This window comes from Galleria mellonella, unplaced genomic scaffold (assembly GCF_026898425.1).
Source record: "Galleria mellonella isolate WM207_F2 unplaced genomic scaffold, CSIRO_AGI_GalMel_v1 utg117, whole genome shotgun sequence".
In the NCBI taxonomy this organism is placed as follows: domain Eukaryota; kingdom Metazoa; phylum Arthropoda; class Insecta; order Lepidoptera; family Pyralidae; genus Galleria; species Galleria mellonella.
In genome coordinates this window covers 7,987,320-8,014,684 of record NW_026441980.1, presented here as the reverse complement: position 1 = coordinate 8,014,684, position 27,365 = coordinate 7,987,320, and the positions used below count along the sequence as shown (strand labels likewise).

General features: G+C 30.5%; 1 protein-coding gene across 9 annotated transcripts in view; it reads right to left on the bottom strand.

Annotated features, from left to right (window-relative positions):
• The window catches only part of LOC113511544 (cAMP-specific 3',5'-cyclic phosphodiesterase), a 547,503-nt gene that overhangs the window by 171,048 nt on the left and 349,090 nt on the right, over window positions 1-27,365 (bottom strand). For 2 of the 9 annotated variants that reach the window (XM_052897786.1, XM_052897790.1), the window contains exon 2: window positions 11,733-12,644. The exons of the other annotated variants lie outside the window; for them this stretch is intronic. In XM_052897786.1, the coding sequence (XP_052753746.1) occupies window positions 11,733-12,454 (722 nt within the window). In that variant the 5' untranslated portion in view covers window positions 12,455-12,644. The remainder of the gene's footprint in view (window positions 1-11,732; window positions 12,645-27,365) is intronic. 9 annotated transcript variants of the gene reach the window in all.

Sequence of the window (27,365 nt, the reverse complement as noted above, 5' to 3'; positions counted from 1 at the left end):
AACTGGTAATCGAGTATTAGGCAACACTAAAATAAACATGCTGTTTACTACTTAGCCATCTGTGTATATAAAATAGTGCGAGCGCACTTGTTCACTCTCTGATTGTGAATGAAAAATCCTTCCTTTCTATAAAATGTTTGTGTCAAAGTAAAAAGTAACAAAAAAATAAATATCTGTTCATTAAAAATAAAACGAAGCCTTTTATATTAAAGACGCAAATGGGAATAAAACTTTGTTAGCTGCGGTCGATTTATTCACTGACGTATTTATTATCGTTCTTGTGTATTTAACCATAATATTAAAAAATCAAATAATATTTTCCTATAAATTTGTATATCGTATGTTGACAGGTATATGGGTATTTTTCTATACCAATAACGATGATCCAGACACTAGATAGATTTGTTTCTAAATATTATGTACGTAGCTTATCGCTAGTCCGTACTTATAGATAATATTCATTTCAATTTCGGTTAACAGATATCAGGTAGTTACACTTGTTTTGTCTTGTAATCAAGCTAATGTCGCACAATCTAAAAGTAGATAAGCTTTGTATAATAATGTTATCTATACATATCTAATAAAGTGATGACAAGTTTTTGATAAAATCGTAGATCACTGTTTAATAATAATTACTTATTCTATGAAAAGCTTTATATGTTTCTGAACTGTCCTTTACAAACGATTAAATAATATTAAAATATTCCCTTTTTTTGCATTTGATGCGATAGAGTTTTGAGTAAATTAATTGTATTAAGAAGTTTTTAATAGAAGATACAAAATACATCATTATTATCAAGTTACTATGTAGAGCCCGTGTGGTCCCGGCATAGAATAGGCCACCCCCTTCCTTTCCTGTGAGTGTCGTAAGAGGCGACTAAAGGAGGGCGAAGAATGGGCAGCAGCGTCTCTCTTAAAACATCTCCAAAACCTAACTGCGGTTGCCAAGCGTGGCAACTACTGCCATCACCCCCCTAGAGGGAGGCTTATGGTCAGCAGTGGACACTTAAAGGCTGATGTGATGATAATTTTGAACTGTGTACATGAATATAAAAACTTTTTCACTATAAATTTTTATATAAAACAGCGCAATTATAAATGAAAAACTATCCAGGTAATCAAAGGTTTTGAGAATGTATTCTTTAGTTATTTATTTAAATAATCTTCAATCTACAATAGCAGTATATTTTTTAGATTTCTTACTTAATGTCATAGTTCTGGTCATAATTTCAAATTCTGTATTAGAAAACGGTAATCAGTATTCTATTTTTTTTAAAACATACTATAAAATATTAGATACCATGTACAGACAGAATTTATTGTCTGACAAACGAAAATAATGTATTTTATTTTTAGAAACAGAAAGCGGTTTCGTGTTGAGATTAGAATGAAAACCGATAAAACATAATATGTTATTATTATACTTTTGAAAATTATTATAACGTAGATAAAATAATTCCCATAACAAAACATTTATATATGTATGTACTTGTATATAATTTTCAAATATTGATTTTAAACTAAAATTTCTCAGAACTCATTATTACAGGAAAATCCTTGGCTTTGGTGGTATAAAACTTTGCCTCATATACCGATGGTTGTAGGTTAAATTCCCATACGATATAATTACTTATATATGAGTAAGTACCATGTTTGCATAAATGCCAACAGGTAACAAATGAAAAATTTACATTTATAATGCCTGCAACATTTTCTTCGTGACTGGGAAATATTGATTGACTAGTATAAAATGTAGTCTATTTTCTTCAACATGGCAATTACTACTACTCGTACCTATACCAAATTTAACAGCGATTAGCAGGGAAAAGTAAGGATTTATTCCTTTTTGTTATCTATTCAGTAAAGAACAGCAGAGTAGTAAGGTACATATATTTATTTGTTTACGTATTATATTCCAGTATACTTCTTTACAGCCAGATAATACAACATACAGGATAAGACGGTTTTACGAGCAGATATGTATTGGTGAACCTGTGTAGGTATATTATCTCATTATTTGTGGTGGTATGGTATATTATTCTCATATATTTTTGATCCAAGACATATGTCTAAAAATATACATGTACCTAAGCAATACTTTTGTAGATAAAATTAATGATTTATATTGTAAGACAACATAATAATTTACTCGCTTGTTAGTATAGTTGTGAAATGAGAAGAAAGGCCAAATTTGGTGTATCATTATATATTTATCAGGAGATAGCGTCTTAGTTAATATAAAGGATATAAGGTACTTGAACTTTTAACATATTAACTTCAGATCACAGAATAAGTATTGTACTTCACTTAAGATATGAGAGGTTATCATTGATAATTTGCGTGTACTTTAATTTCGATTCGAATCGGATAAGCAACAAGCCTTCGTTTCCTTTCTGATGCTTCACCTGATATAGTGATGGACAGAATGAAATCTTTGATAAGAAGGAAGTGTACTATGCGCCGACAGAATATCTGATAAAGATCGACGCATGATAAATAACTGATATACATACATATCAATCATTATTTCAACTGTACTCGTAGATTCTTACGATTGATCTCGATAACTTAAGAATTGAAATATCTTTCAAAATTATAAAAATATGTCATTTGTATTCTGAGAATGCTTTTAGCATTAAGTCCGCCATGTAGACATATTTGTACTAATAAATAAATAACAAATAATAATTACCCACATACCATCAAAAACAAAACAAGATAAAATAATGATATTAATATACAAAAGCATATAAATAAGATTATATTAACATAATTTAAAACATGAAGTGACTTTTACAACCAGAAAAATTTGTTTCTGTCGCCATGCATCGCTGTGCTTGCATGACTGTATTATGGCTTAAAGGGTGAAATATGGTTGTGAAATTGCGGGCTACGGAGGCATAATATCTTAATCCTTAGAAATAACAACACGTAAGAGGTACCATGAGCGTTTGTGTATTCAGCGATATGCATAATTCTACTTAGGTATATCTATACTTAAATACTGTTATCTTCCAAATTTTATAGCTTAAAACATTGTTGCTGAAATTATTGTCTAATATATTTACAAAGGATTTGCAGTATTAGTGAGGTGCAGTGAGTATTATTGGTTGGTTGAATACTGACTGAATTCTATGTGCAGAATGTGAAACATATTTTCAAGAAATATAGATGAGAAAAAAGTTGCAGAATTTATTTTCTATCCATTAAGTAATACAAATATTAAATTTTGATATTAAATAATTTAATACATTATTTACAAAACTTTCATGTTCTTTTATATAAATATTTCATAATTGGAAAACGGAATTAAATACGTATAAAACATTTTGTCACAATTACGGTTCTCTTTGTCCGATCTAGAGCTGGAGTAATACATACAGTAAATACTTCGTATATTAGAAAGAGAGAGACAGAGAAAGTACGGAATTCTCAGCTGGCCGAAAATAATGTTTATTACAAAATATTATGATATAAAATATAATTTCTGTTCCTATACAGGTATAACGTACAGCACTTAATTATGGTTTCATGGTAGAAGGATTTATTAAATAATAAAAATTGCAAACAATTCACGTAGGCAAAACATTTCTTTATGGAAAGTGTAAATAAAGAGTTATAATAAATGACACTCGTTGCCACGTGATGTTCTATTCATGTAGTGGCTTCGATATTGTGTGCGAAAACAAAAAGATATCGATTATTTTGGATGCAATCCAATTCTCATTTAGGACCAGCAGTCGCCGGACGCTCGCAGAGGTGGGTTACCCAGAATATTCATCTATGCAAATAATGCTAACAGAGCCCAAAATATACTGTCTTTTGTGGCATGTCTGACCAAAATTAGTTCAATATGTATCGATTACAACGGGGTTTTTTTTATATAGTTCATTTATTTTGTAAATGGCTGTGCTTACAGTTTCGTCCGTATAACCGAGATATAAAGACACCTACGACCACAACTATCCAAAATTAATAGACTTGTATAATGAAATAGTTTAACCGTTAAGGTATTAAGCGATAAAAAACTTACTGTCAAATAAATGAACTCATTTTTTGCATCAATGTAACAATTTTTATCACATAATAGCAAATCAATAAAGATTATATTATTATAAAACGGCCGAGACATTACTAATACCAGATTATGGGAACCATCTTTATATGTTAGCAGTAAGTACCATGGGACTTTTCATTTATAGAAGGTGGCAAGCAATAATACAGCTTGGTTTAGCATTTTATTTACAGTTTTCCTACTCTGATACTGGCGTATTATTCCCTTAGTCGCGTTTTACGACATCCTGGGGAGAGAAATGGTCACATATTGTATTCTTGCTGCGTCATTATGCCGACAAGAAGTAACCGATGTTAAATTATTGCTACGGTGCAATAAATATTAGCAACGTACACATAGAATATCGCAACCTTGAATATAGCTGCATTATTTTCTGCTAAACAACAAAGACAGCGAATATTTATATTAAATTTATTCATATTAAAGAATTTAAAAATTTTAGGGTTATAGATATCCTACTGATAAATTATTACAAATAAGAAAGTTTGTAAAGATGTTTAGATATACGTCATTCAATCACGCTAAAATGACTAAACAGATTTTAGTGAAATCTGGTACCCATGTACCAGATTTCACTAAAATCTGTTTAGTAGTAGTAGTCTATATTCTAGCTTTACACATATGATACTTAATATACTGAAACATTGTCAAATGAATGAAGTTACAACTATAACTATTGGAGTTGCGTAGCTACTAATTATTTAATTATTGTTTTTGTTTAAGTAGACTGTTTTTATATATTTTTTTTCCCAATATTATATACGGAATCCTTATGATGCGCTTTTCATTCGAACTTGTTAATTATTTTTCATTAAGAGTACAAAATAGTAGCGTGTACTATTTCGTTGACTTACGCCCACGCTACATTCTATTGGCAATAAATAAATTGTCTTTCATTCAAATGTCACTTTGATGAATAACCGTAATTATATTTTTCAGCCAATTAAAAAAAATAAGACGATTTTCTATTCAACTGTACTTGTAAGCAAATTCCGCAAGGAGGAGATTCTCCATTTGTCTGCACTTATATTTTTTTGTATCTAAGTAATTGCCAATTTTGATAATTCTTTTTGCAATCGATAAAATATCTTGTTAACTAACAAGATATTTTATCATATAGTTTTTGTACGTAACAATAAAATCAATATAAACAAATTGAAACTTATAAGCTACTCGCAGTATCTTATAAAATTTTATTTCCTTAAATTAATATTAAAAGGTAATTACAAAGTTAAAGCGAACTCCAATTTTAAAATCAACCATAAGAGTAACTCATATTATATTTTTTTGAATTTTATATACGAATTACGTAATATCCTGATATACTTGGCACAGAGGTAGATGAATATATGTTCTGTGTCATATATACACATAAAAATTTACAGGGTTATTGAGAACCTTCTCTGTTTTAAAATCAGTTGAAAAATATATACATACCATTTCATTTACAATTATCAAGTCCTGGTATATGTACGTATACGATATGATACTTAAACGTGTATATTATACTGCATCATTACTATTACGAGAAGATAAAGATAAGAGTTCGTTATTAAGTCTAAGGAAAAAATTGCAGTATTCACTAAAATATGCAAGCGTAATGTGGCAACATCATAAATCGAAACGATTATGTATGACGTGGTCGCATGCATGGCACGATACACGCAACATGACAACAGATATAAATACTGTAAATTCTATAGACTTAACACATTCAATGCTGATTGCATTATAAGATGCATCCCTGTATGCAGTTTTTAGTAATGAATGTAGTAATGTGGCCATACATCTTGAGTAATTGAATATTTGTAATTAAGTATTATATGTATTTTTTGATAATATTGATAACAAAAATTCAATTATTTTAGAAAAAAAAAATAATTTCACGGCGCCGTGTACTAGGCCTACGGAGGTATGGGCGGCCAAACACACGGCGCCGTGTAATTACTTCTTTTTCATTGTGTAATCTTTAAATTACGTTTTTCATATTAATTTATTAAATATTAAAGGATATTACAAATTAAACAAATTAAATAATCACCATAAGTATAATTGCAGATAAAAAAAACAAACAATTGTAACAAAAAATAATAAAATTATAAATGTACTTCAAAGAAGCACTCTATGCAAAAGCCTGGTTTTTCAATGCAGCTCTTACATTCATATAAAGTAGCAACTCGGTTCTTCTTTTCTCTGCAACTTTTACATTCTTTTCTTACTACTTCTGTGATAGTTCTCGTCTTGTTACCCTCTTTTTTTTGGCGCGTCTTAACGTTCTCAATTTTGGTTAAAATATGTTTAGTTGACATTTTTTCTGCTGTTTGTGGTGGTTTTGGTAACAGTTTTTCCAAAATATGTAAACGGAAATCATACAAATTCATTTTGCTATTTATACTATATTTATTATATAAAAGGAACGCATTACTTAAACTCATCTGCAGTGTGTGGAAGAATATCTTTTTGTACCATCGCATGGTTTTTCTTTCACAAGGGTAATAAGAAAGTATTTGATCTTGCAGATCCACACCAGACATAAAATTGTTGTAATGTATAATTGCTGATGGTTTTACGAGAACAGCGCCTCTTTTATTTGTGACTTCCATCATCTCATTGTCGTGCTCTGTCGATATATAAAGCACGTTTCGCTTATCTTTCCATTTACCTATATGTACACCATTTAAAAACAAAGACTTATTTTCTCCTTTACGCAACGTGACAGTACCAAGTTCTATTGGATTACCTTTTCGATTTTTATTTAAAGTACCCGTACAGTAAGTTTGGCGATTTAATAATTTGACAGCTAAATCGTACGAGTTATAATAATTGTCCATATAGACACTGTGTCCCGAGTCCAATTTCTCTTCCAGTAGCTTTAAAACTATTTTTTGAGTGTGTCCTATTCCGGACGTATCATCACCTGCACCACCGTATATTTGAAATTTGAGGACTGTGCCATCTGATTCTGCAAGTATGTATAACTTTACGCCATACTTATGGCGCTTATTTTTAATATATTGCCTAAACTGGAGACGTCCACGCCATAACACCACCGATTCATCCAGAGAAAGCTGTTTGCCTGGGTAATAAATTTTATTCATTCGGTTGTTAAAATGATCTAATATCGGACGAATTTTGGCCAGTCGATCTTCTTCATTTGTTTCAGATGAAAAATGGAGGCAACGCAATATTATCATAAAACGGTTACGTGACATATATTGTGCAAAACAAGGTATATTAAATAACCAATGCTTTTTCCAGTAATCGCTGAGTCGGTTTAGCCGGATTGTACCTGTGTGAAGAACTAACCCAAGGAATGTTAATAATTCAGCTCGTGTTATGTCTTTCCAGGCTATTATTCGCGAGTGTTGTCTAACACCAGGTGCATTAAGTACTCGAGTAACATTAGCATTAGTTTCATGCACTATTAAATCTAAAATATTATCATCTACTATTAACTGGAATGCCTCAAATGGATCAAATGGAGCTGGAACTAGTAACTCCTGGGATTTGCTGAATTTTATAATTTTCATTGTCCCTTGTGAACTCCAAAAAGATGTAGCTCCTTCCGTAGATGGTTGATTGTCTAGCCTCAGAACTCTATTTTGTGAAGTTTCGACTGAAGCTGGTGATCCTGGTGGCAAGATTTGGATATCATCACTGGGAAAGTTGATCGATGGAGCATCGGACATTAACATGGATACTGATGGTGTACTTGTAACATTTAATAAATGGCCTGATATATCAGATGGCTCACCATAACCTTGAATGATAGATGGTGAGGTTGCCATGTGTCGATCTGGAGATATTTGACGGGTAAACGTCTCTTCAGGTTTTGACGTCTTCTGGCGACTTGGCGACTCAAATCTGTCCATACGTTTTTGTATGATACGACATCTAGTATCAAAAATACTATCAGCACTGTCGTCGCTAACCTGCTCTTCATCGTCCTCGTCGTCTTCATCACAACATTGAGAGAATTCAGCTTCCACACTTGAACACTCAAAGTCATCCAGACTACTGTCAGCACTAAAACTACGGCCTCTTTTAGCCTGGAAACCCGAAGTTAATACGCTACCAGAGCGTTTCGAAGGACCTGGCTTGTCAGTCATTTTACTGTAAAAAAGTATATTTTTCAATAGACTGTATTTTGCAAAGTAATAGTTCGAACCCTAATCCAACACTAGATTTTAAAAGATTGTTAGTTTATGCATATGGCCACGTACGTTAAATACAACTATTTCAACGAGCGGAGCGGTACTGATGCATAGAAAAAACACAGTCGCAAGACACGGCGCCGTGTGCCCGGCCCCGCGCCCCTCCACGGCGCCGTGTACTCGGCCGTATACATCTCCACGGCGCCGTGTATTTGGCATTAAATGTGTTAATAAGGTTTTATACAGAACTAGGTCTGTTCCTTAAAAAATTGAATTCAATAGCAATTGGTAATAGAATAAAATCCATTGACATATTCAAATTCTCTCCAGAATCAGCAAAAATATTGCATATCATACAAAAACGTATTAAGAAATTCTCCTTACCACGTCCTTATTGCTGGCAATCGTCTGATAAAATAGGTTTATTATATTCACCAGTATTTGTTGTTCAAATATAGTTTTGGTATTTTTACTAATACATATATTCAACACGTGATACGCGAGTAACAGTATGAACGTAGGTAACAAGTCTATATCCATTGAGAATATTCATGAACCTGAACAAATATAAAATCAATTCTCAATAGGAACCGATTCCATTAACCAATAATTTATTAAATAAATAGTGCATACTCGTGTATGTACCTCTATTGATTAACAATATATATATATATATATATATATATATATATATATATATATATATATATATATATATATATATATATATACCTAATAAAATTATGATAATTACTCAGTTTTTCATAAATATATTCTTATACAAAAATGGCCGTGTCGTACTCGTCAGGTATCTGACAACTTGTAACTTTTTGACGTTAATTAACAAGCTAACAGTTAAGGAATAAACGTTAGAGTCTTTTTACAGCATTAATTTTTTTATTATATTCTGTGTAACAGTATATAATTCAAAGAAAGATAACGATTTGTTTAAAGAAAAAAAAAAGATATATCTTTAAAATTAGTTCAATTTTAACAATTTTAGTTGATTTATATTTCTATGTTATACATAAAACATTCTTACTCAAAGAAAAATATAAACAGGCGTCCTAAAGAATTTTATGTCTGACGCAAGATTATCTGTATGAGCGCATTTGTCTTGGCAAACACGTGAAAATACCTTCTATAAAATATGCTTTTTAAACGCACTATTTTGTGTTCAGGAGTTGATTCATTGTTTGTTGAGTCATGAGAATCTTTTATGTTTTTTAGGATATAAAAATAAGTTTGAATCTAATTATTAGAACTTACGGATTAAATTCTCACAGAGAATACAATTAATAATTTTCTAGATATATCAACCAGCTCCAACTCAAGCAACTCCTCTACTAATGTTCATGGGTTGCGATGATCACTTACCATTAGGTGAGCCGCATGCTCGTTAGCTCCCCGCTTTACTTACTTACACATACAACCAATAGATCGCTAAAGATTAGGTGATATATTTTATACCTGCTCGGAGCGTTGCTACTTTCTTTCCATAAAATAAAAGTAAAAATATCTACATTTTTACTTAAGTTTATAACAATATATCATTTTCATGAAGTACATATTAAACTTATTTTTATGAATTCCTAAATAAGAAATGCAACTTATTTAGCCTATAGTTTACCAGAGGGAAACATTGCACAAAAGTCGTTTGCTTGGGTACCTCTGTCCTATTCGTATTTATACCGTGAAGCAGTTATGTTTACATGGCTGTGTCTCGGTTTAAAGGTAAAAATTCAATGGCATACCCCACGGTATGGCATTGAATTTACAGGACAGAGGAATAACACCTAAGTTCTCAGGAATGGGAAAGCATGGGGGGTATCATGGGTGAAACAGTATAGTGACGGTTACCACTTTCCATCAGGTGGACCATTAGCTTGTTTGCCATTCTAAGTTGCATAAAAAAACTGCATCGAAACAATTATAGGATGTAAGAAGTATGATTTCCATCTAGTGTGATTTGAAGCTCTGGTTCGTTCATATTTGACGGCTGTTATTACCATAATATTATACTTATATCATGTAAAAGAGACCATAGTGTGTATTTAATTATATGATCGGTATGTATTTAATACTTTATATATGTTTAAAAAGATAAAGCACAAACAATAGATAACAAATATGTGAGATAACAGTTAAATCAATGTTCAATTTATTACAGATAATCTTTGTATTAATATAGTAAATATCTCTCATTTCAACTTCATATTTAGCTCTATTCTATGTTTTGACAGTATAACAAGATCGTAAACAATGTTTTTTTAATTAAAGAATAAGTCAATTGTAGTGCATGTAGATTTCAGAGCTTATTACTTTTATTAACTTTCTTTGTAAACTGTTATAAAAATATGTATTTCTTCGTGTGTATGTTACGTGATATCTTCATTCATTCAATTTTGATATTTTTTTTATGAAATTGATAGGGCATTAACTTTGTTGAGATCGAACTCGCTTTTGTCTTTTTGGAAACAAAATTTTAAATTATTTCTTTATATTAAATAAAATAAGAAACATTGTAGTAAATATTTCAAAAACATAGCAATAAGATGTGTAACTAGAAAGATTACTCTAACGTAAATATAACTTATTTACAGGAATTTTTTAGTAGAAGAATATTAAGTGTTTAGAATATATTTATCTACCACTCATTGTTGATTGAAGTTGATAGCACTGACCGGAGGAATTATTACAAATTTTGAACAATAAAAAAATGTGAATTCATAATTTAAAAGGAGCTAAGTAATATTGGGTGTAGAGCAGTTCCTTTAACAGCGATAGAAAAGATGAATACCTTCATTTTCCGCGTAAAATCCGGAAATAAGTAGGTATATATTCTATAGAACAACCTACTTTATTCATCTTAGAAGAAAGTATAATGGTCTTATATTTTCTTATACCATCCTTTGAACTAACACGGTATTAAATGTTTTTTTGTCAAAGTAAACAGTAAATGTTTTATAATATTTTGAAGATTAGTCTATTTATATATTTAGATCAGGTTTTTCAGAGTTATAGTTGTTATTTGAATACTAATGATCTCTTTCTATACATGTAATATCTTACTTTTTAATTCATTCTCTTTCGAACTACCCATTAACCTTGCATTGTAGGTATGTGTATCTCCTTAAAAGAGTATCTCGTAAGTGATATATACTCTAACAGTCTATTACTTCGCTAGCCAAATAACTTGTTGAAGAATTTTATTTTAAGATATCTTCTCTTACATTTCGTCTGCTTAGTCAGTTTATTGCATTTTGCAAGTGAAAAGGAATAATGACGTATTGTACTCGTAATCTATCTCCATTATCACAGGAACGTATGAATAAGTACATAGGTATAAAAAGATTATCTAATATCAGTAGACCTAAAAGTTCTATTAATGAGTAGTTGGTTCTGTGAAATTATGTCTTGGGATATGTCTACCCCAAGAATCTATTAATACAAAAAATCACGTAATTATTTTTATATGTTCTAAAATATTTAAAAAATATCACCTTTCAAAAAACACATCCGAACCATCGGAGTCACTGCGTGGCAGGATAAGTTTAGGTAGTACCATTCCTTTCTTTCGCCGACCTCGAATACCTGAAGGGGCAGGCCACTGTAACTCCGTTATCGCCATTGGACTATGCGGACTGAGAATTGTCAAACGCCGTTCTGGTGGTGGTAAACTAAGTTGCTGCAACGCGCGTCTTTCTGTGCTTGCAAACAAACCACGTCTTTTTTCAGCTGAATTTCCCATATCTTCCCCAGATAATGCCCGTCTTGCAGGTGCACCCCGCGTTTCTCGTACATCTCTCTCGCTAGCTGTTAAAAAGGAACTCCTATGTGTACGAACCGATGTACACGAGCTCGCAGGCCTAGCCGGTGATGTATCTTTACATGGACGGAGACTTTCCATAGAACGCGCTGTTTCTACCCGTGCTGCAGCCAAATATTGACCACTTGTGACTGTCGTATGTGCAACTTCGCATTCCTCTTGACTGGAACTCGAGGTACCACTACGAGAAAATGTACTTGCTTTAGAAATAAAGCTTCTATCACTATATTGAGCTGTCGAAATGCTCGAACATGTATTGGCATCGGCAGACTCTGAAGAGGCTTGTTGCCGAACGTAACCTTCCTCTAATGAAGAGTGTACGACGCGAGCATTTATAGAACTAAAGGTCGCAAGATTCGGCCGTCGGCTTTTTCTCTCGTCGTCCTCTTCCTCCATTTTTTTTTATTTAAATTAACACATCCAAAAATACACACACTACACTAATTTAATACACCATTTCCGTATTTAATAATTTTATTGCATTCTCATAAATTTTATCTTATAAATAAATTGAGTAACATAAAATAAGGAACACTGGACACAGTCTTTATCACTTCGCGAAATCACACCCACGTTTCTATGGAACCTGCAACAAAATAAATGTGTTAGAAACAAAGAAAGAAATATAGTTGCTGTATCTCATTTTTTAACAATGAAATCATTTTAAAATCAAATTACAGACAAATAACAATGTAACCAGATAAAATGATAAAAAATTAATAAAGTTTTAACATAACTCGAACAACTGTCTACAGTAGTGATAATACTAATTTTAACATTAAATACCAATAATTATATATATTTTTTATAATCTGGCTTTTATTGTTTCTGTTTATTTTATTCAGTATTAAATATACGAAGGTGATCATTACGTCGTTTAATTAGCGGCTTTTGAGTCAAGTGCCAGCTGTCCTGCTTGATTTGCGCAGTCTGTTAGGGCTTTTACTTGTTCCGCATTCAGTCCCGAAGCCTTTACTTTAACGTCCGCACTTCTAGAATGTTCCTTGCTTTCGCTACTAGATTCTATTCTTTTTGTCGTTTCATTGCCAAACTCATCAATAAAGGTTTCCTCTTCAAATTCTTCTTCATAACTTTCTTGGTATTGTTCACGAAACTCTTGTCTTGCTTGAATAGATACTCTTTCAGTAGTTTGCCTCTGCTGAATTACTTCATCCATAGTCTTTTTGACTAGCTGTTGGCCAGCTTCCAGAGTCTTGCTTTCAGACATTGTGAAGTTTTTACTAGAAAAAAACACCACATCAGACTAAGATTATATGTAATTAATATTGAATATACAGGAAAAAAGTATATTTTTTATAAATAAACAGCCTATATATTCAGTTTATAACGAACGTAACTACTACAATTGAGTCACACAAAAGAATTTATATTACAGAAAGGAAACACAAAGACTAAGAAATAATAACAATAGTTATAAATTATTCCCGGTGATGTATAAGTAAATCTGAAATCCTGCTCTGATAGATATTGATAGTTGGCTTAGAGCCAGATGAATGTTTGGGTCGTATTTAAATTTACTTTCGTAAGAAAATTTTCAACGTCACTGGCCGCAACGTCTCTACAATGATATTTAAAACGAAAGTAAATTAAAAAAGTTTAGATTTTGCGATTGAAAGCAGACGAAATTCAATTCCGTAGTAGAAGCTATCTCGATTTATGCGAGAAATATGATGCGAGAACAATGCCTCGTCTCAAACATGATTTATAAGTAAGGCCCTAGAGTTTTATTAGAAACTATTTATTTAGAAAGCATTTAATTCCTCAAAATGTATAAAAAGTAATTCGCACCGTTTGTTTATTCACATAAAAAACATATCTTTTATATAAAAGTGTTTATAAAATTTTTGTGTATAAAAGTTAAAATTGGGTCATCTTAATTTTTACTAGGATATAAATATTAACTAGAAGACAAAGAGGTGCAATGCTCCAAATACCTTTCGTGGTTTACGTGACCTATATTTAAGAAATAAATATAGTTATACCGCACTACTTATTAACTGCTACTTCGCCTGTATAGGACGTGTTATTTCCCATTTACAAGGGAATATACCTAAGACAAATGTTTTTTTAGTATTTATTATCATTAAAGAAATTTTCATTCAAAATCTTAAGTTTACCTTAACGGTTTAAGAAATTCGTTGAAATGTTTGTTAGTCTTCAGGATATTTTTTTAAAATATGATATATTTTTTATATAAAATATAAATAATTTTTACACTTCGTTATTTATTTATAATAATAGAATATTAATATTTTCGAATATTCCAAAAAACAACATGACTATATAATTTATAGGTTATAGGTACAACTAAGAAATTCTTATTTTAAAATATTTTATTGTTCTTAATAATACAATAATGAAAATGGGTAAGCAACTTTGTTAGTTATTTAACTTTCCGTGTAAGCACGTTTACTTTAATAATACTAAATTTCAGCCTCTAAACAGAAGTATATTAGAGATATGGTTTTCAAAACTATTTTTTCGCATTTTTGTTATTACAAAATTTTGAATTTATAGTAATTGAATACAAGGAGAACAATGTTAAACAAGTGTTTACCTATAACCTAAATCAGAATTATACACTATAAAAACTGTAATGTTATACGCGATACAAAAATAAATTATAAAAAAATATATCAATAAATACCTTATGGATCCAATATAGAAAATAATATCCTTTTAATAGGTACAATACTACACTTCTGTAAATAAAGTAAATACAACTTTATTCTGGATATATATAAGTTTGTACTGGAGATGTTTGCGCCTGAAAGTTCGCTCGTGTACTGAGTGGCGAGGATGCCGCACCGCGCTTTGTTTCGTCGATCCAAGCTTTGCGTGGGCGCATTGCCACGTAGTGATGCGCCTAAACATTGACCATTTGCTCGAAACACAGTGGAACGCGTCAATTCACATGCTTTATGATAAACTACAAAGAATATTCACCTTTCGGCCCATTACATACGGTTTCGTACCAATAGCCACACAAATTTTCGCTTGCAAAAATGCAACTATAATTATGTATTGGCTCAGACTTATCCAAACTAACGACCGGCATTCACAACATCTGCTTTGGCAAATTAACTACCTTTACCAATTAATTCTGACAGCTGATGCAAAGGTGTAATAAATTTATGATAAATTATATCTGTTCTGTATTATTAATTAATAACCACATGTCACGCTCAAGTCATATTCATCTGACAGATATTTTTCTGTGGGATCCAAAAAGGAAATAAAAAATTCTATATATATATATATATATATATATATATATTATATATATATATATATATATTCTATATATATATATATATATATATATATATATATATATATATATACCATACATATAAAACTTAACTTTAAGGATAAAACAAACAGATTCGAAACATAATAGCATTACAATCAACAGGATTAGGGTTAATGTACATTTAAGAGCGGCAACTGTCAGATGACTTTTTGTTTAGAGATGGATTCATGAAAGTGGGATTGCCAAACTTGGCTGAAAATAGCTGCATGCGTCAGTAGACAGGGAATCAAACGATGATTCCTCGCTAGATGGAGGGGGCGATGAACATTCGTTATGAATAATGATTGGCACAGCTCTCTCTGACTAACTTTATCATTACTGCAATGAAAATTCAAATACCCACGTATTTCTCGAATCTTTGGTTTATTCTACATTCTGGAAATGTTTTATTTCCGAAAATTATTCATCCCAGATACAACTATACTGTGACTCATGTACTTGTTTCATGGAGAGATTAGACGTGGTTGATGTAGGTATTTATTAATACTAATGTAAAAAACTGTTTATACTTTATTTAGTTTACGTTTATTTTATTTATGGACGATGTATGACAATATTTTTCACTATCAGGTCTTTTGGTTTTATTTGTGTGTTTTTTGTTTTATTTCACAAAAAGAAATGTCTATTTCGATGGCAGAATATCAATATCTATTTTAAACACTTCGGACTAATTTAGTGTATTGTCTTTTAAATAAAAATTAAAAAATATGTACGATGTTCTTAACATGATAAAATTTTAGTACGAATTGAACTTTGTTCGTACTTACTAGTGCTCAATTAATATCACACTTGAACAAGGCAAATAAGTACTTTCTGTACCTTTTATAGTCTTTTTTGATTAAATTCTTAATGAATTCCAAGTTTAATTTTATCGAGTCAGCAACAGAAAGCTCTCATATCTACGTGGCTCTTCATTTTCATACTACCAACAACACATAAATACAGAAACTTTAATTACTATTATAATTATTACAATGTACGTAGGTGTTTCTATATATGTAAAATCTAAAAGTTTGCTGTGTGGTTTGGGTTTTTTATACAGATTGGGCCTCTCCTTGTTTTTCCATGAGTGTAGTAAGAGGGGATTAATTAAGGGAACTTAAAGGTCTAGGGATGAGCAGTAGCATCCCTCTTAAAACATCATGAGAGACTAACTGTGGTCGCTAACCCACCTGTCAAACGTGGCAGCTACTAGCAAAACCCCCATACGGTAGGCCTACATTTAGCAGTGAATAGTTAATGGCTAATATGATGATGATGATCTAGAAATTAAGTTATATAAGGAACGATCTTGAGCCATGTGCATCTAATGATTACCTTCAACACTGTCGTTGTTTCTCAGAAATACTATTTAATTGTAAATATTTTTAATATTTACTTTTTTACGTTACCATTAGGTTTATTTTTTATTTTTTGTATATGATACATATTATCTTCAATAATTTTGAACCGATTTTAACAATGATTTTTGCATTCTATACAATAAAATCTTTACTTTGTACATGCCTTGCACTTTTCACTTTATCTATAAATAAATCATCTATGTATTAATTAATTGCTATCAATAATTAATTGGCTATTGATAACTTGGTAATTGGTTAATTAACATAGAATGGCAGATATATATATATACACATACATACATAGTTAAGTATATAATCTTTTATTTTCGTTACATAGACGTTGCCTCTTTTGTAGATTTATCTTACATGTAATATGCATGAAAGGAAGAAACTATTATCAGCGCCTTTTATGAGGAAACAATGAAGATAAATTTGATTGCGCCAGGTGTGCTTCAATGTATCAATAGAACAAATTCAATTATTACGTATTGTACGTAAACATCAGAGTAGAAAACTAAATAATAATAATTATTAACAAGAAATAAATACAAAAGTTCAGTTTAAGAAAGTTACGTTATTTTTGGTTTGACTGAGTGGAGTTGAGTGGACTTGCCAAACATTTTTGGAAATCTCTGTGAAAAGGTACTAAGCTTTTTTTCTTTTATATTATATACTTATAGAATTATAGAATGATATGAGTTATAGACATATAGAATGAGTTTTTTTTATATCTATGGATTTATTCTATGAAGCAAACCAAAATTCTATGAACGTAGCATTTTTTTAGAAATACCATACCCATATGCCGGACGCGCATTTTATTACAAAACCGATAGAATGGGAATCGTTTTCAAGGGTTTAAGGGTCACGATTCATATCTATATTCATAATATAAGTTTTATCCCACAAGAACCGTCTTCAAATGTGACAAATGTTACATACATATAGCTACAGTCGAAACGCAAAACTTTTTTTTAAAAGGGTTGAAAATATAGGAATGATTTAGAGACCTATTGGTCTGTGCACGACGCACCTTTGTAGTTTCTTTTTTAATTTTATTAAAAAGATGTTTTGTTTATAATTTGAAGTCTGTATTAGTTTAGGTTTTGTTTTTGGTCGCTTTTTTACTCCGTTGGTTTTCTTTGTATATTTTTTTTATAATTATATTATCTTTCTAAAACACCGCCATAGGACCAAAAATATGGGCGAAAGGACTATATGCTGGTATGGAAACACGGTGTTTTAGAAAGATAATATAATTATATAAAAAATATACAAAGAAAACCAACGGAGTAAAAAAGCGAACCAAAAACAAAACCTAAACTGACACAGACTTCAAATTATAAACAAAACATCTTTTTTGTTTGCGCTACAATTAGTTTTAATGCACATCTCTTTGTGATAGACAAGGACAGACATACTTCACGATCTAGGGCCGAAAGGAGCCGAGTACACCCGCGCCGCTGCTGGGAAAAAAGATGGCGGCTCTGTTCGTTTTCCCGCTCGTGTCTGAGAAACGCCGCTTGCACATAATTACGTTTCATAATAATTAAATCACTAAGGCTTAATATAAACTATCAAATTATCAAGGTGTATGTCGGTGGTGTGATGTTCAAGGTGTATATACACTAATTCCGCCGCGCGTGTTGTGTGGTGACCAGTTAATCGGTTCCTGCAGCAGCCGCCATAGCAGAATCCAGGTACGCTCGTAACTCTTTACTTTACCCGAATCGTGATCTGTGATGGCAGTCTAGTCGAAGGAAACTATCTCTCGGGATACAAATCCCCAGGGACCGCTTTAACATTTTTAATAAAATTAAAAAAGAAACTAAAAAGCTACGTCGTGCACATTGTCTTTTATTTAAAGTCTCTTTAATCGTTTCTATATATTATCGCAAAATTAAATATGTATAGAATTTTCAAGGGATTTGAGAAGGAATACTTATTTGTAACCAAAAGTTGTAATTTTACACACCTTAAAATTAATACCAGTACAATATACACAGAACTAATACTACGTGTATAAATTTAATTACTTCAAATAGTTCGGGAAATAGTCCCGAGTCTATTGTAGTAATTGAATTGATTACATTGATTTTAACCATATTACCCATATCCTGTTAATCATATTTCTTACTAATATTATAAATGTATTGTAGAGGTATTTGAATTATTAGATATTTCGATGTTTATATTTTGAAATTTGTTATTCGTTACTTTTTACTTGTAACTTCGTCCGCGTTATCGAGTTAAAAGTAGACTCTTTCACCATCTCTACTATGTGTACACCAAATTTCATGACGATTGGTCAAACTGTTAAGGCTCCAAGAGGTAAAGTACAAACAAACAAAAAGACTCACGTCTACATTTATAATATTGGATAAGATAACTTGTAATGACACGTATACCAGAGGGAGTCTTTGTACAAAAGTCGATTGCTTGGCTACCTCTGTCCCATTCGTGTTTCTACCGTGAAGCAGTTGTGTTTGCATTGTTGTGTTTCAGTTTGAAGGGTGGGATATGGCGTGAATTTACAGGGTACAGAGGAATAACACCTGAGTCTTTAGGAATGGCAACGCATGGGGAGTATCATAGGCAAAACAGTATACTCTGTTATGTCCGTGGTACTGCTCATGTCTATAGGCGACGGTTACCATCAGGTGGGTCGTCAGCTTGTTTGCCATTCTAAGTTGTATAAAAAAAACGTATGTAGAATAGTTGGAAAATGCGATACGATAATAGATTATTATTAATTAACGTATTGATAATAATTTCTCATATATAATTGTGAGTATTCTAATATCAAGTGATATACCTGTGCATTTTATTCGTAAATATGAAAACTTCTTATCCAAAATTTAGCAGTTATCAATTCCATTAAGCACAGCACCTATTTACTATTTCTTTTACATAATATAGACTTCAAATATTGTTTGTGTACCATATTAACCTTCGAGGATTTTGCCAGTAGTTGTCATTTTTGCCAGACGGGTTGGCAACCACAGTTATATTTTAGTTGTGTTTTAATAGGGATGCTGTTGCCCATCCTTCAACCATAAAATATAAATATAAATAAATAAATATAATAAATCCTTAATCGCCTCTTATGACATATGTCGAGACCACACGGCTAAATGTATGATGATGAGTAGATTTATGTAATCAACATAATAATTTAACATTTATGATTTACTATGGACAAATAATAAAAATAGAATTAGCTCACTTAATTGTAAACTAATTATATTTTTTATTAAAAAAATTGTATGTGTAATACTACAAGTACAATGACGCCATTATCAATTCTATTTAAATGACAAAAGAAGTAACGGAACCAATATGAGATACAAAAGCGTTTGATTACGTATCATGAAAGGCAACGGCGTAAAAAATATTTCCTTTGACGTAGTGAACGTGCCATAGATACTATAGTAGTTTTTTTTATTTAAAATAATACATTGAAGTTTAATTTAATTATGTTGTTATAAAAAAATTTACTTCACTAAAGTCATATGGCATATTGAATCTAAAAGTGTATAATAATGTAAATCTGAACATTTCTGAAGGTAATCAGATGTTTGTTATATGCTCGTAAAAAGGTATAAGCGTCTCGTAACAACTATTATATATACCAACTTATATGTATAACAAAACTACTAAAGCTATAAACAGAAGATATCAAAAGAGTAAACATGACCTAATCTTATAAAACGGACTGGAGGTAAGAGATTCCTAGTACTGGTGAGGTTACCCCTCACTGCTATCAATATACGCTATCAGGTCGACTTCCACGCGGTTCCCCCTGGAAACTGTCGTGATTAATTTATTGTTGAATTGGTCACGATAGGTTAATTGACCTGCCTTTCCTTGACCTTCTTGACCGGATCTTCATCCTTGCCAGTGTAATATTAATAATAATATATTTATTTATTTAGTGTATACCGATAGCGCGGGCAGGGTTACTATTTCATTATCATCCATAAAAAAATGTTATGAAACGATATAAAAGTATAGATACAACTCTCAAACAATATAGGTATGGTACGTACTTATTTACGTCAAGGTAAAATTGCTATAAGGTCACCAAACTGAAATTTATTGTTGTATAATACGTCACTTAACAGCCGTGAAATCTGTGGCAATTAAAGAAAGCCATATGTTTGGTCTTAATCTGTCTTGCAAGGCGTTCCTGTAGTCAACTGTTTAGAGGCTAGTAGTCACGAATGATAAAACAGGTCATGTGTATTTAGTAAAGAAATTTACTCTACGGCTGAATGTCAAAGTCTTAAGTATATAAATAGCTTCAAAATATAACAATATAATTACTGGGAATTGAACAATTATTTGGAACCGATTGTAAAATATCATTTTCTAAACCCTCTCTAATATTCAAAAACTTATTAATTATGAAGAGAAATTTATCCAATGACATTTCTGATTGACCCGATTGTAACTCAAAATTAATAGTAAAGTGCGAATATAATTAATATACCGCATTAAACTAATCTAAAGTGGCAGTTATGGACGAACACCGCATGTTTGCAAATTAACAAACCATTTATCAATTAACTCTACGTTAATTTATTTAATATTTGTTGTGATGCTTAAATGCTTATTAAGCACAAAGTGGTTCCCCATTCAAATTCATACAATTTATTATATATAGAATAATAGTCTAGCCAAGATAGTCATTAAAATTATATAAAATATTCAAAAGGCTGTATATATAACATATTCAATTTATTACTTTTACGTAGAAAACCATTCTATAGCCTTCCATAAATTTATTTTTGTATGAACATGATCGGTTTCGTCCAGGTATTATGTGAAAGGTTCATTTCATATTAATACCTTTCACTTTATCTCCGCGCAGTCTTTTATATATGTATATTTAACATAGTGGTATTAATCGATAACGTAGTACTGTTCGAAATATCTACATAATTACATTATATAGAAGGCATACTTTATTAACACAACATGACCTTTCGTTAAGACCTTTGACTAGAAAATAGAGTATGTAGTGCACCATGGTACAATAATGCAAGCACGCGAAGGTACTGACTTCCGTCTCTGTGCCGATGCCTATCTTAACCGTCCTCAGCAACCCTCGACCGAGGAAGGACGGCCTCTGAACGTGCGTGTCTATCTATTCATTTACCGTCATGCAAAATAGGATTTAACATTTAAAGGATTACGTGCCTGGATTACATTACGTTTCTGCTTACCACTGGCGTTGATTAGATAATATACAATGTCGAACACTTAAAAAAAAGACGCGTAAAAATTTATTTAAAACTCCCTCTTTTATTAGTATTATAGTATCTGTTCAAATATTGCTTGAACACAATAAGTATGGGTATATAGAGATTGAAATTTCATATCAAATCGAATACCGGGATACGGATATTTAATAAATCTAAAAGTAGATACGACACTCAATCTGTAATAAGTACCTTTACCAAAAATTTGTGATTGTGATGTCATGGGCGATTATTATTAATTCATGGAATTATTCTATTCAAAATTATTAGAATAATACCATTTTCGACTTCAAAGATTAGGAGCTTCTGAATTCACTTGTATTTTTATATGTTACGCAATATTTATAATCAGTAGACTCTCATATTGTTCGTATATACATTATACAAAATCCATTTAAAATAGATTTTATAGAACCTTTCCTTAGAAGTAAATTTATATAGAGCAAAATGAATTTCTGATGATGTACATACAAATTGAAAGTTAGATTCACATTCAATTATTCTTATTTAAAAAAAATTAAACAGAAGCTTCATATTATAAATTGATAGATATAAGTATGTAATTATTATATGCGACTTATTTAGTTTTGGTGTTCACATTGTTTTTATGTGACAGATAAGAAATTTACTGGAACTCTCAATTATGAATGAGCTCGCTCTCGTCTACCTTTTGTATTTACATATTTGTTAACTTTCTCACTGTATAGTGTCACTAGTACTGGGTAATGACCTCGTTTGTTACGATAGTATTTCAGACACGAAGCAAAATGTTCTTGTGTTGCAGTTTGAAGGAAATGTAAGTCATATAAGAGCCATTATGACTTTGTTTTCAGGATTATCTTCTTCACATGCGATGTTGTTCGTTTCGGAGAGTCATATTATACTATTAAAGGAATAGTATATTAATGGAAATATAATATATAATAAATATAATAAAATATAAAAAGGAATAATATATTATATAGGAACATAACTGCATATTTTGAAAACACTCCAAACGACGTTTTTAATTCGACAGTGCCTATACTTTGTACTTTGAGATTTTTTTTTTTAACTCTGTAAGTCGGTACTTAAGTGTGTTTGTCTCCGATATTAATTTTGTCGTGATAGAAATAACTGTTTTTTTTTTTAACGAAACAAAATTTTAATTGAAGGTATAGTATCAAAAATACAAGGTAGAAACGAAAATATATTTTATTAAGGTTTTCCTATGTTACTTATAAAACGTACTGTAAAATTTCAGAATAATATTAAAATTTTATTTTATATATATTTCAGAATAACATATGTTCATAAGAAAAATAGTTACCATTTTTCTATCAGATTATCCGCCAGCTTGTTTACGATTTCCATGGAATATAAAAATGGCTAACCAGACAAGCGAATCTTCGTTTTTTCTTTACTTCGCTTTTATGATAGTGTAAATATTTTTTTTTTGTTATTCCACAATATTCGCAAATTATTCTCTTTGTTCTTTCAGTTTTATACCGCCATAAAAAATATTTGCTCCTGTCACACAATGATATAATAAAATCATTACTGCTACAAGGTTGCAAAATGAAAATTTCGTTTAGAGAATAACCTATGTACATTTTACACATACATTTTAATAAATGTCCAGGTTTTTGTCTAATCGTATTTAATTATTTATAGGTAATTTTAATTTAAATGGTCCGTAGCTTTACTGAAGTTGTCATCTTATGTTTTGAGTTTTCACTCGAAACACTCGAATACTCGGAAGGGATACAACTCATTTGCTAGCCTTATCCAAAACAATCGTTGTTATTTTAAATTTATTTGTAATAGAATTACAAAATTTGTATTGATGAGAGTGTCTGCAAACAAATAGCAATTTAGATTATAATAGTCTTTACGAAGTCGTTATATCCTAAGGAATTATTTCAGTTTATTTTTCCTTTGCTCACCCTTTGAAGACGTAAATTTTCAACATTAATAGTTGAAAATGCAAATGAATATGCAGTAAATCTGGTACTTCTTTTCTTTAATATCTAATAATGTTCATAAACCTTTGTAAAAATAAATATAGAATAAAAATACTATTAAACTACTGCATAAGAATTTAGTAATTTATTTTTGATTAAATACCTACATAGTTCTTATATAATCGATAGAATCAAATTTCAAGGTGAAATATAGCGTGAATAACTCGTTTGATATGCTGTTGCTATGGTTAAACTTTCACTATAGCATTAAATAACTGATTTTGTATATAATTTCGGGCAACATTTCCCATGAGGCGACCTTTAAACACGCACATTTGGTTCATTGACGATATCTCAAACTTTATACGTTTTATCGAACTCATACGCGACCTTCAAAGAAAACCTACACATAAGAACGATTAAGTAACATATGTGTGCAAAGATTTTAAACAAGCGAAAAAAAAGTATAATGATACGCTTCGTAACATTCGTGTCGTTTGTAACGTTCGTCTCTGAGTGTCGAAAAAGAAGAGTAATACTTTCCTGGTGTATGTTCAGATTGTTGGCATAACGCGTAATTTAGACGGATTGGTGGGTTTTAAAAATTGAGATTGAGATATTGGCAGACTCGTTTTTATCATAACATTGCTATATTCTATCTGAGATAAATATGAAATGAATATGACATCCGAAAGGATTTGATTTTAAAAATTAATTATTTTATGATTTTCTCACATCCACTTGGTAAAATATCATTATTATAGAAATAAATTCCATGAATTTATCAGCACGAATACATCCGTTACAATGAGTGAGCTCTGTCAAGTATTATCAAAAGACTTTTCTTACTTGATGACAACGTTACATATTATAAAATCTGTTTGTAAAATTTTAATAATATTTTAGGTTAAATTAGTAAGTTAATATTTGGATATAAAACTTTTATTATATCTAAATGTTACCCTAGTACTATAATTAACAGTATTTTTCATTTGTATTTCATGTCGTAAAACTTCTCCAACTATTTCTAATTTTTCGTGTATTTTGTGGCCATAATGAAACTATTTAAAGCTAACTGCCATCGTTCTACATCTAAGCGCTAACAGCTATTAATTGCTCTATAAATAATGTTTGTTGGTATAAACATAATAATTATGTTGTATATACAAGTAAAATTATAAGTAATTTATAAAAAAAAAACTCTGCGACAAGTTATAGTTATAATTAAAAAGTGTTTTTTCTTTATATTTTATAAGTATAAAGAAGGTGATAAATAGTAATTATCATGACATTTTTACCTTACTGTCAATCAATCATAAATATTTTTATGCGTCTTATACTCAAAAATAGAATAATTCTATCTTATAATATAAATATCATTACAAAAATAATTTCTACTTTTTATTATTTAATTTTTTTTTATAATTTAAGTTATTACTTTATTTTAGACTAGCTATTCCCGCAACTTTGTTTGCGTGTAATTTCTTCACTGGGTTTTGCGTTTGCGTACAATAACGTATATATAATATGTATGCACTTGTTTAGACTAAATAATGTACTACTAAATAAAGTTATATTGATATCTATATAGATACAACTAACGCTAAAAAGCAACCTCAAAGATAAAAGATTAGCAAGTTTTAATTAAGCGCTCAAGAAAAACTTGGTCATCGGACTTGCGCGACTAAAAATAAATAAATAATCTCTTAAAACAAAACAGCAACCTTTACTAATCCACTGAACGAAATCCATTTTAAAAAGCGTTTCTCTAAACACAACGATATCCTCTTATACATTTGGAGGAATGACAAGAACTCTGTAATTGTTGTAGGTATTAAACTGATAAAAGTTCTTTTGACAAATACTTTATATTTCATGATCACTAAAATTGTCGTATTTTCTTAAACAGAAAAGTCAAATTTTTAATGAAAATTTAGCATGATAGTATTGCGTAGATATGTCGCAAATATGGCGACATTAAAATGCTAACATTAAATCCACTGTCGCGGCTACGGCTATACGGTTGTTTTACTGACTCAGCGGCCTTTATTAAATAGCTAAGAAATAAATGTTTTGTTTTATTGCAACGACTCCATTTTTCTTTTACATCACATGTATGTACTCGTAATTAATATAGTGCTCGAGTTATTGATATCCTCTATAAGTTACTAGGCTGGAATGCAAAAGGTTAATAAATGAGCTACGTTATATTTAAATTCGTTTACAGTATTTTTTTTTTGTTCAATAGAACATAATAGAATATGTAAATTCTCAATTTATAATTTCATTATATTAATTCTTTGACAATAATAGAAGTACATTGAAACAGACAATTGCCAAATATATAAAAAATAAAAATTAAAATATCAAATTAAAACAGAAAAAAATTATCAAGTATATTATCGTAAATCAAAATTACTTGTTTTTGTTTTATTGCACCGAATACTCATAATTAGATACGTGACTGACTATCGATTCCATTATAAAAATAAATGAACAAATAAACAAACACATAACAACACTAATAATACATGACACCATTATGTGGCTTTACATTGTTTAAAAAATTCTTTCACATATGCTTTCTTTATTTCCGAGTATTGATTGGCTAATGTTTTTCTCCATATAAATTAACACATGAATACCAAATTTCATAACGATTGTTTGATCTGTTAAAGCGATAAACAGTAACAAAAATACCCACTGTCACATTTGTAATAAAAGTATGGTTGTTGGTATTGCATAACATAATATTTGAAGTCATCACCGCCAAACATTAAATTCAAATGACGTGGTAGCGTTGAATGACTTATACTAGATGCATGCTATCTATAAGAGTAGGACTTATGACGCGTTATCTTCAGACGTAAGCACATCCATTTATACATTTATTTACAATAACTCAACGTAAAATATTTAGACACGAAATACGCAATTTCATCATTATCATAATTTAAGCTGTCTATATCTATTGCTACTAAGAGAATACATAGATAAATACTATATCTTCTTCTATAAATTTTTAATTATCATTTCTATGTTTTTTCCTTACTAAATTATTAATAAGATTATTATAAACATAAAAATGAGTTAGTCTATTTCCCTATTAATTAAGATATTTGGATGTGTGTTAATTATTCAATAACTCGCACTAGTTGAATCTTTAAGCTCAATAAAATTAGGTACATAGATAAACTGAACGCGAGAGTAAGATATTTGAAACTTGTATTCATATATAATTTGTTACGATACTTAAATACTTATATGACATAGTCTTATGACTCATCTGTTACCAATTTCCATAAAAGTGGTAACTGTCACTTATGGACATAAACAGCACTATGATCGTAATATACACTGCGATGTTTATGGTAGTCGTGCATTTTTAGTTGTATCTGCAATATTGTTTATATCCTATGTTCT